The 21,154-nt window shown below is 37.8% G+C and overlaps 2 protein-coding genes and 1 long non-coding RNA gene across 3 annotated transcripts in view; 1 reads left to right on the forward strand and 2 right to left on the reverse strand.

Moving 5' to 3' along the window:
* The window catches only part of LOC309509619, a 404,791-nt gene that overhangs the window by 149,740 nt on the left and 233,897 nt on the right, over nucleotides 1–21,154 (reverse strand). The gene's annotated exons all lie outside the window — the stretch shown is intronic.
* The window catches only part of LOC309509576 (uncharacterized protein), a 153,249-nt gene that overhangs the window by 95,060 nt on the left and 37,035 nt on the right, over nucleotides 1–21,154 (reverse strand). The window lies entirely within an intron of this gene.
* The window catches only part of sugct (succinyl-CoA:glutarate-CoA transferase), a 144,519-nt gene continuing 124,289 nt past the window's right edge, over nucleotides 925–21,154 (forward strand). Inside the window, exons 1-8 of the mRNA XM_082184360.1 lie at nucleotides 925–1,078; nucleotides 1,731–1,782; nucleotides 2,678–2,751; nucleotides 3,265–3,350; nucleotides 5,628–5,678; nucleotides 5,825–5,945; nucleotides 16,488–16,579; nucleotides 20,413–20,556. Coding sequence (XP_082040486.1) covers nucleotides 961–1,078; nucleotides 1,731–1,782; nucleotides 2,678–2,751; nucleotides 3,265–3,350; nucleotides 5,628–5,678; nucleotides 5,825–5,945; nucleotides 16,488–16,579; nucleotides 20,413–20,556 — 738 coding nt within the window. The 5' untranslated portion in view covers nucleotides 925–960. The remainder of the gene's footprint in view (nucleotides 1,079–1,730; nucleotides 1,783–2,677; nucleotides 2,752–3,264; nucleotides 3,351–5,627; nucleotides 5,679–5,824; nucleotides 5,946–16,487; nucleotides 16,580–20,412; nucleotides 20,557–21,154) is intronic.

Raw genomic sequence — 21,154 nt, forward strand, 5'->3', positions numbered from 1 at the left:
AACATTGTGTACCTTTGTTTGAAAATATAAACCACTTTTAAGAAATTTTAAGAAGTATTATTATAGTTGCAACAAGGCCTTTCAAAAAGTAATTTATTAAAGGGATAGTTCACCCAAAACTGAAAATTCTGTCATCATTTACTCACTCTCAAGTTGTTCCAAACCAACCAAACCTGAATGAATTTCTTTCTTCTGCTGAACACAAAATATATTTTGAAGAATATGGAGGGGATGGAAATACCATGGAAGTCAATGCTGCCCATATTCATCACAATATCTTCTCTTTAATTTTATTTTAAAATGAGTAGAAGAAAAGTTGTTGACGTTTTTGTGGTTCATTGCGCACTGCGTGATGGTTTATAGGAAATGTAGTTCTTAACCTACTAAAACCTCGTGGCTTTTCAGTGATGATGTCAAGTTGTAGGCCAAAAAGAAAGGAAAAGCCCGGTTTATTTCCTTATTATATAATACTATAATATTATATAGTAAGAAATATATAATAATAGCCTTTATTGTATTACTGTGCGTTATGTAGTGTTAATTCAACGTCTATTAAAGTCACTCATCAGCCCGCCGCTGGAGAGTTATGTGGTCATGTGATAGATGTTACTTTTCTCAGCGCTACAACAGATTAACAAAATCAGTCGCTTTACATGAAAGGGGAATTTTATTTAATCATTTTCTAGAGATTTTTGGGGTAGTTTTTAACAAATACACACAATGTGACAAAACATGTCCTAAAATTTGAATGCGTCAATGAATGGAGGATTCGGTTTGCACGTAGACTCTGTGTTTCATAGTCATTTCTGTCTTGAAGGCCCTTTATGTGCTGTCAAATGTCTCGACATAACCGCAGAACTCACTTGCAAAGATTTAAAAGACTCCTCCATGTATTCTTGTCCAAATGTACGCGTGGAGGCGGGGCTTTTATAGACGTCGCGTTGCGTTGCCTGCGTCAACATGTCGGGAAGCGCTCTTATAAGAGTTTTATCTTATCTAAGCAGAACATCACAGTTTCTACAATCGAGTAAGACGAACTATGTGAATATAAGAAGACCATTCACTGCCAAGCTGCAAGGTAGCACCTGTATTTTAATCCGACCATTATTATCCCGCTAGTGTAATAGACGCGCGCGCGCGCCACACATCAGTTGGTTGTGATCATCATCATCATCATACCTTCAGGGACATTTTAGTGCTCTAAATTAATTTTACAATTGTTTACTTCATCGTTATACTGCTTTATTTTATGGTGTAAATAGATGTATGCACACCTGTTTGTTTACTTCATGAAAACGATACATCTCTTGGTTTGTTGTAAATAATGTAATTGTTCTGCACTCCTACGTGTTTATGTTGTAGTGGCACGTGTACGCGCACCTATATAACTCCTATATTTAAAAGGAAAAACTAAAGTAAATGGTAAAACAATTCTAAAATATTGTACTTGTTTACAACTGATTTCTTAAAGGATCAACAAGTTACTTTTTAACCCACTGGCCCTTTGTCAAGCCAGATAACGTATGATTCCAGTCTTTTGTTAATCATACAATCAAGCTGAACGTTGATCCAGGGATCAACTCTCTTTTTGTGCTGAATAAAACAGAATTATGTAGTTGTAATATATCTATTTTTTCATTTGTAATGAATTTTCAGAATACAATTAATTACCTGACTCATTGATTGTTTAATAATAATAATCATGCAAACTCATTTCCCCATGAATACAGGTGAAGGTCAGATCAGACCACTAGATGGCGTTAAAGTCTTAGATCTGACAAGGTATGTGCATTCATGTCATGTTATTATGAGTGGCCACTAAATAAAATACAAAAAGTACACTCCTGGTCCAAAAAATTAAATAAACAATAAAAAAATGAGCCAAGCCCCAAAATGGTAAAACACTAAGATTTTAATTGTCGTAGCTACATTTAAGCAAATGCACCAAGTTTTTGGCAGAATATATGAAGTTTGATTGAGAGTGGTTCAGCAGAGTTGTGTATGAGTGATGAATCTCAATGAAATAGGAGTTGTATGATGATACTTCAGAGCGCTGTCTGAACATCTGCTGACAGATATAATAATAAATGCATCTCTACCACAGTAAAGCATGGAGGAAGAGACTGTTTAGCGGCTGCTTCTCTGGGAAAAGTCATTTAATGCTTTGGAGCAGATGGCTTGCTTCCCTCTATTGAAAAGTGGTTATCTAAAGAGGAATGATCAGATGTTATTTTTTTTTAACATGACAATGCTCATGCCCACAAAGACAACCAAGATGTGGCTTGAGAACAAGTCGGGTAATGTTTTGGCCTGATCAGAGTCCAGATTTGAACCATATAGTGAATGTTTGATCTCACATTAAACTCAGACTGACTGGGAGACATTTTTCAGCTACTCATGAACTGTTTGAAGGCATTAACATTGAGTGGAACAACACTGACTCTTCTTCTCCTGTAAAAGCTGTCTGCAAGTTTACCAACATGGCTTAAACATTTAAAGAAAGGTTTAAAGCTGACCAGTGATTTGTGATTAAAATTGTTAGTACCATTTAAATCAAGACATATTTAACCAATATTGGCCTGGCACATTTTTATACATTTTTTGCCCCGGAGTGTAAGCTCTTTATATGCTCGTAAAGGTTTAATATTAAACACTATCATTATGATGTTCAATGCAGAGTTCTGGCTGGACCTTTTGCTACTATGATATTAGGAGATTTGGGAGCAGAAGTGATCAAAGTTGAGCGACCAGGTGAGGATTCTGTAAATGTGAATTCTTTTTTATGAGAGTGAGAGATATTGCTTGAATTTTAGTTTGAGATGTTGGCATCATTTCAAGGGTTGGGTTTATCCCGAAAATAGAAATTCTACCATTATTTCCTCACCATTGTGTCTTCCTTTTTTTCTTTTTTTTTTACATTTTAAAGAATATCCCTGCCACTGTTTTCAATATAATGAAATTGAATTAGGATTGGGACTTTCAAGCTAAAAAAAAATAAAAAAAATAAATAAAAAAAATCCCTTCATTAAGTTTTGCGTGCATATATTAAAGTAACATATGACCAAGCTTGCCTCTAGAGCGAATATTTTGAGGTGGGTAATCCTGTTTCCATGTTAAACGGCTGCACTATAGTGACACTTGTCATATTAAACACGTCACGTTGCCAGTTCCTGTAAAATGAATCTTAGTTTAGAGCTAAACAGTGTCAGACTGCAGTGATCAATGAAATCTAGTGAACTGTATTGAGATGTGAATGTGTGACAGGCTCCGGGGACGACACGAGAGCCTGGGGTCCTCCGTTTGTGGGTGAAGAGAGCGCTTATTTTCTGAGTGTGAACAGGAACAAAAAGGTATTTTTGTTGAGTTTTGATTTTATGAACAATTCACTTTAAAGAACCTGTTCAAAAACTGTTTTTGAACACAAAACATATTCCAGAAAAGCCATATTGTTAAGTTTTATTAAAAGGGGGGTTTGTTCTGAAAGGACAAGTTCGGTATTTTGCACTTAAAGCCCTGTTTTCAGATCGTTTCTGATGAAATAGAAGGGTTAAGATTGAAATTTGGACACATGCTGCTGGCCCGAGAATTTTCGGTTTCTGTGGTAGCACCTCCACACCTCCAGAATGGTTGCATAGGTGCACTGGAACAATCCTTCCTAAAACGCATTAAACTTTCGTTTACAAAGACATGAAACTCACCGAGTGGTCAGGGGTGTTCACTGATATGCTCACACAAAAATCGCTGCAAAAGATGCTTTCCAACAGGTGTTTTACCATTCGTTGTAAAACTGTGGACCTATTTTTCCAAACGCCTCACACCCGTACATTCTTCCGTTGAGAGCTTGAATAATAGACACTCCGGCCCGGCGGCGGAGTAATACCGTACCTCACAGCACATCCAATACAAGTCAATGGAGTTGACTACGATAAAACCTGTTTGAAAGCTTCTTTTGCAGTGATTTTTGTGTGAGCATATCAGTGAACACCTCTGACCACTCGGTGAGTTTCACATCTTTGTAAACGAAAGTTTAATGCGTTTTAGGAAGGATTGTTCCAGTGCACCTATGCAACCATTGTGGAGGTGTGGAGGTGCTACCACAGAAACCGAAAATTCTCGGGACAGCAGCATCAGCCGCGGCGCTACCATTGGGCCCGGGTGGGCCTGGGCCCACCCATTTTAGGTCTGGGCCCACCCATTTTCTACTATGGTTTTGTACGTTTCTTCGTTCGGATCTATTTGCGATCCATTCCATTATAAACAAACAACGCAGTTTACATGCTTCGTCCTTGTTTCATTATTCATTAAGATAATAATTAATAAATGCACGCATAATTATCAGTGAACTTGATAAATGTTGCAGATATGTTTTGCTATGCACAAACAAATGACTTTCAACTTATGTGTGCAAAATTCAGAATAAAATGAATGTGCAGCAATTTGTACAAATAGAGAGCCTGTAGGTCTACTATAGCCTACGTGTTGTAGCCATTAAATAAGCTCATTTAGTTTCATATTTGTTAAAATATTATAATGTTATTTTTTCATCTATGTTGATTATGAAAAGTGAACCGCAGAGTAAGATAGGATGCGCAATATATCGAGAGACATGGCGTGGGTCAGACATGATTTTGACCACTTAATTAAGTTTTGTTTTGTAGAAAGACTTTTTTTAAGTGAATTTCGTTTTGTATAAATTATATCTTAATTTTAATTAAAAAAAAATATCAACCAATTGCCTGGAACCAAGAAGCAAATATAGCAGACGATATAGGCCTAATCATGGAGGCGTCCGCTTGTGAACTGGAGCGCATCTCATTCTCCTCCTAACTTAACGAAACTCAGCGTAGGCCTCACAGACATGAAATATATCTTAAGAAAGCTTGAAATGTCTTTTTAACAATTTAAAACGAAAAGAAATAGGCTACATAATCAGAGATGTAATCCATGATGTGCATTTCTCTCTATAGGCGCGTTCACTACGGAGATATGGCGATCGTCAACTTCATCTTTACAGCTGTTGTTGCTGTTAATAAACTAAAAATAATAGGCCTATAATTTTACTAAACAATAAATTAAATGAAATTGTAATTGTATTAAAAAAGCAACAAAAAATTCCTGTTTAAGTTTTCTTTTCTTTTTTTTACCTATGCTAATTACGCATTAAATTCAGGTAACTGTTAGGCTACTGAGTCGCTGTCCTCAGTGCCCAGAAAAGCGCTGAAACGGAGATGAAGGGGAACCCGTTTATTTTTTTATTTTTATTTTTTGCCTTATTTTAACTGGCCCATCCAGTTTTCTGGAGGCCCACCTACAATCAAAATCCTGGCGCCGCTAGTGAGCAGCATGTGTCCAAATTTCAATCTTAACCCTTCTATTTCATCAGAAACGATCTGAAAACAGGGCTTTAAGTGTAAAATACTGAACTTGTCCTTTAATGTCAGAGTTCGGTTTGTAACCATAATTCAGCGCATTAAAGAACATTCAGAAACTAATATGCATTAAACAATATGAAATATTTTATAACAACACCAAAATAAGATTTTTTTTTTTATATCAGGTTTTTAAAACTCTTAGGATCTTGACTTCTGCCGTTGTAACTGTGCTCCCCTCTTTCATCTGTGTTGCAGAGCATTGCTGTTAATCTTAAAGATCCAGAGGGAACCAAACTTGTAACTGAGGTAAAAGTTCATAACGCATTAAATAACGTTTGGCTTAAACACCTAGTCTGTCACACTTTATTCTCTCTCTCTCTCTCTCTCTCTCTCTCTCTCTCTCTCTCTCTCTCTCTCTCTCTCTCTCTCTCTCTCTCTCTCTCTTTTGTCAGCTTGCCAAAGTCTGTGATGTTCTGGTGGAGAATTACTTGCCCGGGAAGCTGACTGAGATGGGACTCGGGTACGAGGAGTTGAGTGAGGAAGCCCCTCGACTCATCTATTGCTCCATTACAGGTGACAATATTCACCACAATTACCACAATTTCTGCTGTAATTATGACGAAGCTGCTTGTTTTCACATTTTTAATTAGAAATTGGGAGTACTAAATACTGGAATTCAGATATTAAATTAAAGGGATAGTTCACTTTGAAATACATTTTTGGTATGTGTTAGCTTACCTCAAGGGCATCCAAGATGTAGGTGTCTTTTTTTCCGCAGTAGTTTCAATTTTGATATTTTTAGGTCAAACCGTTCTTGTCTGTCAGTCATATAATGCAGGTCTATGGTCACTGTCTCAAAGAGCATGCACAGAGTCCAAATTAAAACAATTCCCCGTCGTCCAAATTAAACAATTCCCCATCGTAAGTACACATTGATGGCCTAAGACACGAAACGAGCGGTTTGTGTGAGAAAACGAACAGTATTTATATCGTTTTTACCTCTTATACGCAGCCATGTCCAAGTGATCTGATCTGACGTGTACGCAGACTGGTGCATAGATATATACACTAGATGTCGCCTTAAAGACATTCGTTCCAATGAACTGCCGTAGACAAGGCGACATCTAGTGTATATATCTATGCACCAGTCTGCGTACACGTCAGATCAGATCACTTCGACGTGGCTGTGTACAAGAGGTAAAAACTATATAAATACTGTTCGTTTTCTCACACAAACCACTCGTTTCGTGTCTTAGGCCATCAATGTGTACTTACGATGGGGATTTTTTTTTTTTTTTTTTTTTTTGTGCAAAATAAATAAATAAATAACATAATTAAACCTCAAGAAACATAAAAAAAAAAAAAAAAAAAGTAATGAACCCTTTAAAAAAAACACCTAAAACACCCTAGCAACAGCATAGGAACGCCCCGGCAACCGCCCACAACACAGAAGAAAATATAAAATCTTGTTCCAATTAAAATCTATCAAGGTGTGGTCACATTAGCAGTAAAATTTGACATTTTGTGGGCAAAAAAGGTAAATTGGCAAGAGTGTAGCATTTGTGTGAGCATTTTCATACAGTTACTCTCAAACTAAGCAAGCAGCTTTCTTTTGATGAACGCAACAAAATCGACTGACCAACTTGCACTGAGAAATCTTTCACCCTCATGCAAAATTTGTGTGGATTCCAATTGAAATTGGATTTTTGCCCGATAAAATAGGCAGAACAGCAGTAAATGTCACCGCACCTTCACTCGTTCTGGACGTTTATAAAGGTTTTAGATGCATTTGTAGTATTTTCTCTTTTACTATGTATAATAATTCGCTCCATTACATGAAGGAACAGAGTTGTGTGTTTGCAGAATCGGAGGAAGAGACAGCGGGAACAAAAAGCTGATGTGTTGTTCATCACGTTTACATCTCAGTACTGTAGACACGCCTTTGGGATTCTAAATCTGGCCTGCATTTAATCCATAAACCCTAATGTTTTCAGCTGTATGGCCCTTATGAAAAGGCTAATTTACTTTACTGTCTGATTTTTTTTTATTTTTTTTTTACACTCATAAAGGAAGCCACTCTTTACTTGAAAATTGTTCTGTAGCCACGCTAATCTGAAGCGGATGGGCATTGTCACCACGCTGGCTGCTTTGGTGATTGGTTTCACGTGTCAGGCACCCATAAATCCTGCAGTCAACTCGCACTTGATAAGGAAATGGAAATCAGCATTTCTGCAGCCGGTTACACATCTCTCGGTGTGCGCTGCCTTTCATAAACCCTCGTCAGGGCTGTAAAAAGACGCCGGTTTTGGTCAAATTGCCATGCATTTTTTTTTTTACTTTTGTATGTATATAATATTTTTTACTACACGGTGCATCTGGATTTAATACTGTTTTAGAACTACTGAGAAATGTCTGCTTTTGTTTAAATGAAAACATGAAGTAGTAAAGTAAAATTACAACATCTATCCACACGCAAAAAATTCAAACCCATCAAAGAAGTTCAGCAAACGGTAGTCTGATGTTTGCATTGCTCATACATTTCATGCAAGTTGTTACATCGTGTCAACACTTCAGTGGCATCTCTTGTGGTTGACGATGAAGTGAACTCAAAGACTGCATTTTTCTCAGCTGTTCTCTGTAAGATCGCAAATCACAGCCAAATTCCCATGTCTCGCGCCGCTTATAAAGACCTGGAGGCGTAACCCACAAGACCGCATTAAATTGTGGATGGTGGACAGTTAAATTGGAATGATTTACTGTGCTCATCCTGTATCGTTTAATTTTCCCCTTCTGAAAGGATTTTTCACTTTCTTCTTGAGTGTAAAATCAGTCTGGAATGCTTAGTTTCAACAAGTGCAGTTTGATTTATCAGACTCAAATGTTCACTTGACAGGGATTTTTAGGACAAGCCTCTTTAGTTGATTGTCGTCATCGTGCCTTCTGTGTGTTTTGCTGACTCTTAAACCTGTGGATGTCAGTATTAAAGATGATGATACCATGTAAACGTATCTATGAAATAGAGTAAAAGTCTTCCACTCGTATCCATTCCCCAGAGAATTCCTGGAACCATAATCTCCAACTCTATCAAATTAGATCAAATTAAATCCAAAGTGATCATTTCCCTCTCAATTAGATTTAGGCAAAACTTAATTTGTTCTATATTTAATGTAATAGATATGGTAGATATGATGTTAATGTATCATGTTTTTATCAAACTGAAGCCATGTCTGTTTGACCAAACATTGGGACATTAGTTTTTTGTAAAAAATAAGAACATAACTGTGAACATCTGTCTTAACTTGTGTTGACCCAAGGTTAAAAATGTGTAATGCCGCATTACTTAAGGCAGTAAAGACCATAATGTGATGTTCCTTGGGGAGATAAACTAATAGTTATTAGAGATTAAAACAAGAAACCATGAAATTAACATAGCATGAAGAGAAGCTATTTTAAAACAGTACATTTCCTTAATCTGGGGCTCCTTTTTTATTGAATGGTCTGGTTTTAACCCGGCTACATCACGGTCAGAACTGGGAGGAAATGGCGAGCGCAAGAGGCAGTCGACCAGGCAGAAGCGAGACTGAGACATAGTGTCTTAAATGAATCGAATTTACTGCATTTTAGTTTGATAAGGTTTTGTATTTTTAGGGGATTTTATGGTACTAAATTATATTTATGCAGTAGTGTTATAATCCATTCATTCACATGAAATTTCCAACAAAATCTGTCTTGAATGCTTTGTAGCTCAGACTCAAGTTTGATCTCTTTTTGAAAAAGATACTTTATTAAAGATTAAGATACAAATTATTGCTGAAGTGAAAAAAAGTGAACAAAGTTATAGAAGTTTAACTTGTTTTTAAAAAAAATTACAAAAATACTATTTAATTGTTTTTATATGAATATATATATATTTTTCAAAACATGTTTTCCTATAAAACTGTGAGAAAATCAAAGCCATAAATCTAGACAAGTTAAGTTCTAAATTTGAGGTTGATATCTCATAAAATGAGCTTTCAATAAATTTAGTTTGGCTGCAGTACCAAACGTTTCCACTAGATGAAGGAATTCGTTTCCCATTCATTTCCAATGCGGTCAAACTAATATAAGTGTGACAATTTTTTTCATGACCATTTAACTTTTTGGAATCATGTTCATGATTTCTTTTGTGTGTGTGTTCACATTGAAAGTGCCAAATCCTTTACCGAATTGTAGTACCATTCTGAAGAAGTAAAAAATTCAACAACAACAACATTTATTTGACTAATGACAGAAGAACACCAGAGGGTTAAAATGGTGTCCAGCTCCCTGTCAACAAGCTGTCAACACTGTCAAGTTTCCTCAACTGTAATAATTAAAACAATACAACAACGTGACAACAATGTACTTATTTTTGTTTAGTACATTTTCAATGTACTTATTATTTTAGCCCCTAAAGCATAATAATGTGCATTTAACCCTGCTTTTGCATTGTCACCTTTATTAAAAAAAAAGGGAATATTCCATAGAATTTAGAATTTAGAAAACGATCTCATAATTTAATAATTAAAAATAATTATTACTCAAAATGACTACATTTGTCAAGCTCAAGACCAAGCTATTATTTCTAAATTATATATACAGTATATATTTATGTGGATTGATATGTATATGTTGCTGTGTTTGTTAGATTGGGAATGTTGGATTCAGCATTAGAGGTCTGGTGTGGCTCTCTTGTTGAAGCCTTTCAATCTTTGCTTTAAGCAAATATCATTACCAGTCTCCTGCCCCACCACATGAACTGTGATTAATTAGACAGCCCAATCAGGAATAAGGGAAGCCATTCATTTATGTCTGGTTTGTATCTCACATGCTGTAGCAGTTCTGCAGTCTTGTCCAATTGATTTGTAATGGGCCTTGCAGTGTCATGTTGTCAGTTGATTTATTGACATCCTTCGGTTTATTGCTTCAGTCCTGAGGGGGCAAAATTGTGGTCCAGTAGCAATTTGGGAGTCACCCATTTTTTATTTTGGCCCAATTTCATCAGGAAACGGCACTGCATAACCTATACATTGTGATTGCTCATGCAAATCCCTGAGGAGGCTTTAAAACCATGACTTGGCAGACGAGAAATGTCTTTGATATGAGACATAATTCGTCTTGTGCTACAAAAAAAAAGAGGACCCATACATGAGATTTTTACAATTTACAATTTGCCAAAGCTGGCGTAACGATGACCAAATTTAGACCTGAGAGCGTTGAATATTCAAGTCTTTTTTTTTTGCTATGAAGTTTTCTTCCTGCAGTGTACAAGTATTAAAGGCACACTATGCAAGATTTGTACCTTAATATAACAGCTTTGAAATAATTTCGATGGTAAACGAATTCGTAGTAGGGCGAATCATCCTGATAGCAAAGGATGGAGCCGCTGGCAAAACCAGCAATGCAGGTTTGAGAGGTGGCACCCCGACAAATCTCGCGGAAATCACGACTTGTTTTACGGCACGACGTCACATACATCAACAACATATGAAGCAGCGTCTATGAAAGACACTAGCCCGCATTTCAGACGTGAATCATGGCAGAGTCGACGAAGAAAGCGCGGTCGGAAGAGTGCAGAGACGGCTCTGCGCGAGTGGTATTTCCGACAGTAACGTTAAACACAAGTACTCCACGGCGACTCTAGGGGGCGCTGTTTGAGAAAACGGAAACTGCATAGTGTACCTGTAAGTGTGCTCATTGTATGCTTGAAATACTCTTCCTTTCGTCAGCAATATTAACATTTGTGTTTTTGGATGACTTGTATTTCTGAGTAATTTTTTTTTTTTTACCTCATCTAAAGCTTTTTTGTCAATGGATTTTCTCGTCTGGCTTCTCTTGTTTTATGCCACGTCATCCTTTTATCTATCAATTCCACTTTTTAAGCAAAACCAGTCTTTCCTTTTAACCATAATGTCTATAAGTGGATAGTATATTCAACAAAATGGTAAACACATCACTCGGCATGTGAGCAACAAACGGAAACAACAGAATACCCTTCAGATGTATTCAGTTTTTCCATGTTCCCATGTGAACTGTATAACAAAAAGGTGGTTTTAATTTCACACTGTTTTTATCTAGAGTACATCATGTCTATTATTGTCCATGCAGATAGGGAATGAACATTTTAGGGCGAGACACGCACTGTCTAGTCTGGTTAACGTGGAATAATCAGGTTTGGTTACACTGATGCGTATGGAGAACATGAACCACAGACTCCTGTTCCTCTGGAGATGTTTGAGGTCTCAATGGCGCTCGGCGCTCCACAGAAGCGACAAAGCTCCCTGTTTCCTTTTATGATTGGTGTTTAATTTCTTTCCAGCATATTAAAGTGGATTAAGTGGCGTCTGAGAACGCGAGTTATTTTCAGCATGTGTCCTTCATTAGATGGGCCCCCACACCCAAATGTGTTGAGGTTTGGCATCGAATGCCTTTCACATTGTGTCAAAGCTGGCGGTGAGAAACCTGGGCTGTTTGATGAGTTAATCCAGCACTACTACTTGTTAATGCTTATTTAAAATGTGTTATGAATTCTCTTAGAAACCAGTTTTCTAATTTTGCTGAATAATTGCTCAAATATGCATCGTAATTAGTTTTGCTTTCTCATTAAAGTAATTGGGCAACAGGAAGCGTTGTTCCTTTGAAAGCAATGTTTGATTTCATAATTTGCTTTATTTAAAAAAAAAAAAGTATATATTTTTGGTTTTCTTTCCTTTTATAGTTTCTAAATGTCAAAATGAAACATAAATATCACCAATACGTTTCTTCCGTTTTGTGACATACATTCCATTGAAATAAGAAAATGTGGGACTGGGATTTGTTTCAATGCATCAGTTGTAGGATTTTGATGTGTGGGCGGAGTTTGATGTATGCAAGCTTGCAGGGGCGGGGTTTAAAGGGATAGTTCACTTTGAAATTATATTTTGGTATGTTTTAGCTTACCTCAAGGGCATCCAAGATGTAGGTGTCCTTTTTTCCGCAGTAGTTTCAATTTTGATATTTTTAGGTCAAACCGTTCTTGTCTGTCAGTCATATAATGCAGGTCTATGGTCATTATCTCAAAGAGCATGCACAGAGTCCAAATTAAAACAATTCCCCATCATCCAAATTAAACAATTCCCCATCGTAAGTACACATTGATGGCCTAAGACACGAAACGAGCGGTTTGTGTGAGAAAACGAACATAATTTATATCGTTGTTACCTCTTGTACACAGCCACGTCCAAGTGATCTGAGAGCGCGGGCGGGTATAGATATATACACTAGATGTCGCCTTGGCTACTGCAGTTCATTGGAACGAAACCGTAGCCAAGGCGACATCTAGTGTATATATCTATACCCGCCTGCGCTCTCAGATAATTTGGACGCAGGTGTGTACAAGAGGTAACAACGATATAAATACTGTTCGTTTTCTCACACAAACCGCTCGTTTCGTGTCTTAGGCCATCAATGTGTACTTACGATGGGGAATTGTTTAATTTGGACGATGGGGAGTTGTTTTAATTTGGACTCTGTGCATGCTCTTTGAGGTGGTGACCATAGACCTGCATTATATGACTGACAGACAAGAACGGTTTGACCTAAAAATATCAAAATTGAAACTACTGCGGAAAAAAGGACACCTACATCTTGGATGCCCTTGAGGTAAGCTAAAACATACCAAAATTTAATTTCAAAGTGAACTATCCCTTTAAGCGGACTAAATGATTGGATAAGTCGTTTCATTGGAAGATCAGAGTAATTTTTGGTAAAAAATTTAGCTAAAAAAACATGCCCAATAAGATCATGTCACGTAACTCCTCTGAAAGGTTGAGGATTCAAGTGCAGTAGTTTATTGAGGGTAATTCAAAATCCTAATCCAAATAACAGGCAGAAGGTCAAAAGACCGCAGAGCAAACAATCCAGATAGCAATAGAGTCCAAGACACAGACAAACAGGGAAATCCAGGGAAACGGGCAGAAGATTGACACTATAGCACGGGAACAGGATAAAGTGCTCAGAAAATGCAATGTGACACTAAGGCTGGAAGCTTGCGCTGCTATTTTAAACCAATAATCGGATCAAAAAGCAATTGAAGTATGAGATGCGTAATTCAGTTATTTATCTATCCAATATAATTAATCTGACTCTGACATTAAAATTTGTTGTTCCTATTGAGGTGTAAACGACCCTGTCTCTCCAGACAGAACCATCCTGTGCCTGAAGTGTCCCAGTCCTCAGTCAGCATATTGATCAATCCCTTGCACTAGATAGGCTTTAGCATACTGTGATGATGAAGCCCATTGTGCCATGTTTAAAACAGATGTATACTTTTAAAGGGATTTCTGAAGTACAAGGGCAGTAATGAGTTTTACACACATTTCCTCAGACCTACAACACTTAACAAGACTTCGCAATGAGTGACTGAGGATATGTTTACACGACAACGATATGCTTAAAACTGAGAAGTTTTTCCTTTCCTTTGTCAAAACGATCCCCATTCACCACCCTGGAAATCCAGAGTTCTCGCGAGAGCACAAGTTGAATTTGCTCAGCGAGTTTACTCTGGCGTCTAGTAATGATGCTCATTAAAAATGCCCTTGTATCTGAGCTGCACCAATCACATCAGGTTATCTGATATAGGCGGGCCAGAGGCGAGATGACGACAGCGCTGTGATGTCGAAGTCATTAGTAAACATTGCAAGACGGCTATGGATGAACACCAGTTGTTTGAAATGGCTTTGGCCGCTACAATGAACGAGTTAGACTATGGCTTTTTCTCTAAAAGAGGAACAGAAGACGGCGCTCGAATTGTTCCTTTGCAAGAAGGACGTTTTTGCTGTTTTGCCGACTGGATACGGGAAGAGTCTATTCTACCAGTTAGCTCCGCTGCTAGCTAAGCGTATGGGGCTTGTTGTGATTGGTCGTAGTGTTATCCAATTGCGTGCAGTGAGATTTTCAAATGCATGCTTGGTGCCGCCCCTCGAGCTGGCCGATTTTCGTTAGTTGATGCCAGACCATTAATCTTTCAGATTTGTGTTTGGATTTCCAAGCTACCCATTCACACAGATCCGTGAAAACGACAAAAAAATCTGTATTCTGCTGCCAGGCTATTAGATGGCGATGAAACACTATAGACTGAACACGTGTGCATGACGTCATCGTCTACAGAGATTCACGTTTTTGTTGTTTACGCGGAGCCCATTCTCAAAAACGTGCACTTTGAAACCAGTTTTCAAAACTTTGCGTTTTCAGGCACCCAAAACGCCTATTACAATCTGTCTAGGTTAAATCATAACAAAAGAAATAAACATGACTCCCACGTCCAGTCGTCAGACCAAAAGATAAACCAATGAGTCCAAAATTCAAGAAAAACTATAAACATTTTATTAAGATAAAGAAGATAAGCATATAAGTAAAATTATTTCCAGAGTAACATAAACCAGTGGGTGTATAATCTTCAGGAAGACCCAAGGCCCAAAATAACAAACAAAACAGATAATAAACTAAAATATCAAACTAACTACCCTCGAAGTATCCAAGTCAAAATCCAACAAATTAACTAAATACAATAACAAAACAGAACGAACGTGATTTCAAAGAAAATGGCAGGTCAACCCTACAAAACACAATCACTAAAAAGAAAAGACATTACAGAATCTAAATCAGGTACAATAATGATCTGACGGCTGGAGAGGAGACAGGAGAACAGCCCCTGAATAAACAGGGCTTATATCGGCTGAGTTACCAAGGGTAATGGAAAACAGGGGGCAGTAATCAGAAATGTATTTCATGATGGAATGGCAAAGGATAAGGAAGTGCCCTCTGGTGGAAATCAAGGGCACTCCAGCTGATGGATGTAACGGATTAATAACATCTATTTAGTAGTATTAAATAGGGTGAATTTTCATTTTATGCCAACTTTAAAGATAAAGGGCCCTTTTTTAACGATCTAAGCGCATGGTCTAAAGCGCAGGGCGCAAGTTCACTTAGGGTGTGTCCGAATCCACTTTTGCTATTTTAACGATGGGAAAAATGGTCAGTGCTCCAGGCGCATGGTCTAAAAGGGTTGTCCCTATTCTCTTAATGAGTAATGGGTGTGTTTTGGGATTTACGTGCGTTAGACCAATCAGACTCGCACCTCCCATTCCCTTTAAATGCCAGTTGCGCTCATGCCATGGCAGATTCGCTATTTACATGATGGAATTTGATAGTGGAAAGACCGAACGCGTCTCCAGAGCGCAAACGGATCTGCTCGTGTGCGAGGTAAAAGTGCGTAAGCAGAACATCTACGGGACAAGCCGGATGTGTGTCAGTATATTCGTCCATGCATTCAGTCTTAAAGTGAGAGCAGCCTAATATTCCTGCTGTTGTGTCATTAATGTTAATAAAAAAATGTAAAATAAACATCGTCATCATCATCATCTACCATATTCGAGAGAAAAGAAGAGCAGTCCGGAGGAAAGTGATGACGACAGCTTGTAGGATAAGTGTAAAGTGTGCTCTCCAGGTGCTCCCCTAAGAACCAGACCAAAAAAAGTTATGTGCACCCCTGTTAATAATAGTGTTTATATATATAATATATACACTACAATATATACATACTTAACCTTGAGTATGAAAAATAATAATAGTGATGGTTGCCTTAGCAAACTCAAGTAATTAAAGCAAAGAGAGAGGGATAATGTTATGAAGTGATACTGGTTTATGAAATGTATTTGCACAAACTCTGACTAGAAGGCATACTAGGGCATGACAGATTTTCCTTAAGCCACCCATACCTCTGCCAAGGAAATAAACACATCCATGGATGTTTACCTCCAGTGAGTCAAAGTCTTAGAACTATGGTGGAGTTCCTAGAACCGAATTAATCTGACTTCTCTGGTGATAATATAAATGTAATCGGGTCTTTGCCCACATTCTCTCTGGACGTGTGTGCTCAGCTGTAGGGATTTCTAAGAGCCGCACACAGGCCCGAATCAAGCCCTACTGGCAACAGAACATGCTGGAGATTGTAGCTCTGACATGCTCATGTTACACAAAACTGTGAGCTGTATGCACATTTCCATCTGATAATCATTCACACACATAATCACTAACAACGTCTGTTAATTTATTCAGGATATGGACAGACGGGCCCAGAGTCTCACAAGCCTGGATATGACTCCATTGCGTCTGCGGTGTCTGGTATGATGCACATCACTGGTCCTGAGGTGAGGCCAATGATCTGATGTCCTTAAAGGTGAAGTGTGTCATTTCTAGCGTCACCGAAGTGCCAAATATTGGTCGAGCAAACAGATACCATCCCAAACCTCAGTATTGATTTTGACTTCGGGAAAAAATGCCACACACTTCGTCTTAAAGAGAGCATATTATGTCTTGATTTAGTTTTTGGGCTCTACTAGAACAGGTTTTCATGCTTGAATGTTCAAAAAACACATTCTTTTTCACATATTCTCCATTGTTGCTGTTCCTCTCTTCCCAGTCTGTTGCCTTGTCCAAATACCCACACTTGCGGTCTTGGCCACTTGAGCACACGTACATGCGACTGTAAGTGCGCAAGAATGTGCCATGTCTTAAAACTGCCAAAGTGCAGTGCCCTTAATGCACACTAAACCTTCACTATCTTAGGCTAAGCGTATCCCATCATGCATTATGTTCGGGAACTAATTAATTATATACATATAATTTGTTAGTGAAAACATAAAGTGTTGCACATTTTATTGGTGCAAAGATGAGTCTGGTATGTGTTGGCCTATTTTGTACAACATTTGCAACTGTTTTTATCACTTAATTAAAAGCATTACTATTTTAAATCTGGGTCTTCTGTTAGTTACATAGCGACTACTGAACGGACATGTAGAAGTTTATTTTAAAATGCAAAGTATTGAAAATATAATAAATTAAAGCTCTGTGAACACTTGCATTTTTTTTTGCAAGATTATAAGTGTGTCTATGCAAGTAGACAAGTGGTCAAGTGCAAAGACCGCTAGTGTGGGTATTTGTACAAGGCATGTCAGTAACGCTCTGTTTAGTTCCTGTCTAAATGAAGCCCCTCCTTCTGAAAAGCGCACTGTGCTCTGATTGGTCGGCTGCACCAGTGTGTTGTGATTGGTCAACCGCTTTGAGCGCGTTTGGGAAATGTCCCGTCCCTTACCATAACTGAGTTTCAACACAATACTAACTTACTCGCCCCTTTATTTTGCGTAAAGGCCCTTTCACACTGAGCGTGTGTGTGTTTTTCCCAAGCGGCAACATTTATGATCTGAAAAGAAGCCTACCCGGAAGTGCGAAAAACTGCAATACATCGAAAATCCGCTAGAGGGAGGTCCCAAAAGGGAGCAAATGTCCATAGCCCCCATGTTAAAATGTCCGTTTTCACAGCATAAATTCATGTTTTTACAGGTTGGTCCCATGGACTTTTATTGTATTTTTCGATAGGTTCCGAGTGCCTGACAACTGTGAGGGGGGTGACTTTTTTTCTAACTCGTTAGTTTAGATAGTATTTAGATATAAAAAGTATGACAAATAAGGGCGTGGTTAACTTTGATTGACAGCTTGATTGACAGCTTGATTGACAGCTGATAACGAGCATAGGCTGCGCCAAGGAGAATGACAACATAAGAAGCGCCATTTTTTTACACAGTTGAAATATAATACTACTGTTTCTGTATCATGAAATGTAGCTTTAAGAGTTGTTCAGGCGAGAATGTAGTTGTTTAAAGCTCAAATCTGTGGTTTATTTAAAGATTTATGAAAATTGTATCCAGTTGTGAGATCCAGCGATGACCGGGCGCTCGGCGTTCATGTACCCCGCCTGGAACAGCTTTTCCTCGGCTAGTCCTTCAGACGCCTGCCGCGGACTCTGGCGTCTCTGTAGTGGTTAAATATGAGATTTAATTCGTCTTGTGTATATCTAACGGGCGATTTTTGGTCTCGTGGATCTATAATTTGTTCCCTGGCCAATCGTTTTGGCTGAGGGGAAGTTTCATAACTTTATAAGTATTTAACTTTACCGTTGTATGGTTAACGTTAGACTAGAGCGCTGATGTTTGACTGAATTATATTATATTATATTTATATTATATTTAAAACGAAAAGAGGCAGGTTTGTGTTTTATATTTTGTTTTGTTATAAATAGGCAAACGTTATATGCAGTGAATATAATCAATACGCGTTGCCTGAACCACATTTGTGTGGCTATAATGTTTAATATTTCTTTAAATGAAAACGAAAAGAGTTAGTGTGGTGTTTTATAACATATTTCGTTGCCTAAAATATACACAGAGATAACCGGAGTAGCAGAGCGAGCTGAGTGACGCGCGCTGCGTCCTTAACCCATATATGGATTGGCCAGAAGGTGGGCGGGGTTAGGGTTTCCCAAGATTTTCCAAGATGGCGCCGTCCATACCCCCATAAACGGCTTCAAAACCGTTCTTGAGAAAGTCTATGGGTGACGTCACAGACGCTTTGTCCATATTTTTTACAGTCTATGGTTTTTCCTCATGTATGTGTCTCGTAGGTTTTCCCATTTGGCTTTTAACCTCGTCCGCTTCACAACATACAATGATAAATTAAGATAAATAATGTTTGGTACTACACAGAAACCATCATCGAGGGCATGTAATAACTTCTGACTGCGATCTAAAGTGGATTTTGATTAAATAATGGGCAGACGTGCATTATTTGTAGTGTTTTATAATAAACTGAATGCTACTACTGCTTAGCATTTCTCATGAAAGCATTTCTCATTCTTTATCATTATAAAAATACTCCGAGCCGCATGAAAAACACATACAGAACATAATCGTCGTTTCTCTCAGTGGTTTATGTGCAGAACTCAGAACGAGGAAGGTCAGGAGTTATGATCACATAATATGATTGACAGCTCTAGAGCGAATGAGCTCTTTGACTCAGAACAGACACGAACGGAGGAAAACTACGCTCTTCAGATCGCATGATTCAGAGGGAAATGAATAGAAATTATAATCTGTATAAAGAACATGTAAGAATAAATCTGTTCTCAGACACCAATGATAAAACTCAACATCCGCTGAGAAGACTTTTCTGGAATACTTTTCTTCAGTTTCACCCAAAAATGAAAATTCTGTCAGTAATTACTCTCCCTCATGTTGTTCAACCCCGTAAGACTTTCGTTCATCTTCGGAACACAAATTAAGATATTTTTTATGAAATCTGAGAGCTGGATCACTCCTTCATAGGCTTCTATTGAAACTTGCCGGCCCAGAAAGTTATTGAAGACAATGTTTAAAATAGTCCAAGTGACTACAGTGACTCAACCTTAAGTTTATCAAGCGACGAGAATACTTTTTGGAGGCTCACTATTGGCCAGCATCACACGCATCACACACATGACCAGCGTCGGCCAATAGTGAGCCTCCGTTCTGACGTACAACCCAGAAGCGCTGCGCTGTTACACTACGTGAACTCACTCAGAGGAAAATGAATAGTTGAATAAAGTCGTTATTTTTGTTTGTTTTTGCGCGCAAAAAGTATTCTCATTGCTTGATAAACTTAAGGTTGAGCCACTGTAGTCACTTGGACTATTTTAAACATTGTCTTTACTAACTTTTCTTGGCCTGCAAGTTTCAATAGAAGCCTATGGAGGAGTGATCCAGCTCTCAGATTTAATAAAAAAAATCTTAATTTGTGTTCCGAAGATGAGCTAAAGTCTTACGGGGTTGGAACAACATGAGGGCGAGTAATTACTGACGGAATTTTCATTTTTGGGTGAACTAACCCTTTAATTCCCACTCCTTGGGGGCGTGTTCGTTCCCGGAAGAAAACTCAAGACTACAATGGAGGCGTTTCAGGGAGTTCAGTAACAGTGACACTGATATAGAGAAGAACTCCCACTGGAAGGACTTTGTGTTTTATAATTTTGCAGAGCTTTTTCATGCTCAAACAGCAACATTACACACTAAAGAAAGTTGAAAATGTAAAAAAGAAAAATAGGTCCTCTTTAAATATTACACACTATTTTAGGTCATATATCTCCTGTTTATTTCACTGCTTCTTCTTTAAGGATGGGGATCCAGTCAGACCAGGGGTGGCTATGACAGATCTGGCCACTGGTTTGTACGCTCAGGGAGCCATCATGGCTGCTCTGCTTCAGAGACAGAAGACAGGACGAGGCCTTAATGTAGACTGCAATCTTCTGTCTTCACAGGTAATACAACACTCATTTATTATACAAGTCAAATATAAGGAAGTAATTGATAACACAATTAAAAATGCCATTACTAATTTAAGCATTTTTAATAATAAATTAAAAATTACTTGTAAATATGCTTACAAATATTTAACTTGTTTTCAAAAGCTATATATGATTATGAAATGGTTTCTGCAGTCAAATATTCTTGTATAATGACACTAAACTGTATAATTGGTTCTAGTTCCAGGCAACTGATTGCTCTGCGGTCGCTTTATTCTCGCATAATAAAATAAACTATTTCACCTCCATGGATGACATTATTTTGTAAGTACACTATCAATCCAAAGTTTAGGGTCAGTCCGATTTTTTTTTTGGAAAGAATTAAAACTTTTATTCAGTAAAGATGCATTCAATTGATCAAAAGTGACAGTACATACTTTTACATTGTTACAAAAGATTTCCACATAAATAAATTCTGTTCTTCTGATCATCCTTTTCATAAAATAATCCTGAAAAAATTTGCAGTTTCCACAAAAATATTAAGCAGCACAACTGATTTCAGCATTGATAATAATCATAAATGTTTCTTGAGTATCAAATCATCATATTAGAA

Source organism: Leuciscus leuciscus (assembly GCF_965113295.1).
Source record: "Leuciscus leuciscus genome assembly, chromosome: 11".
NCBI lineage: Eukaryota > Metazoa > Chordata > Actinopteri > Cypriniformes > Leuciscidae > Leuciscus > Leuciscus leuciscus.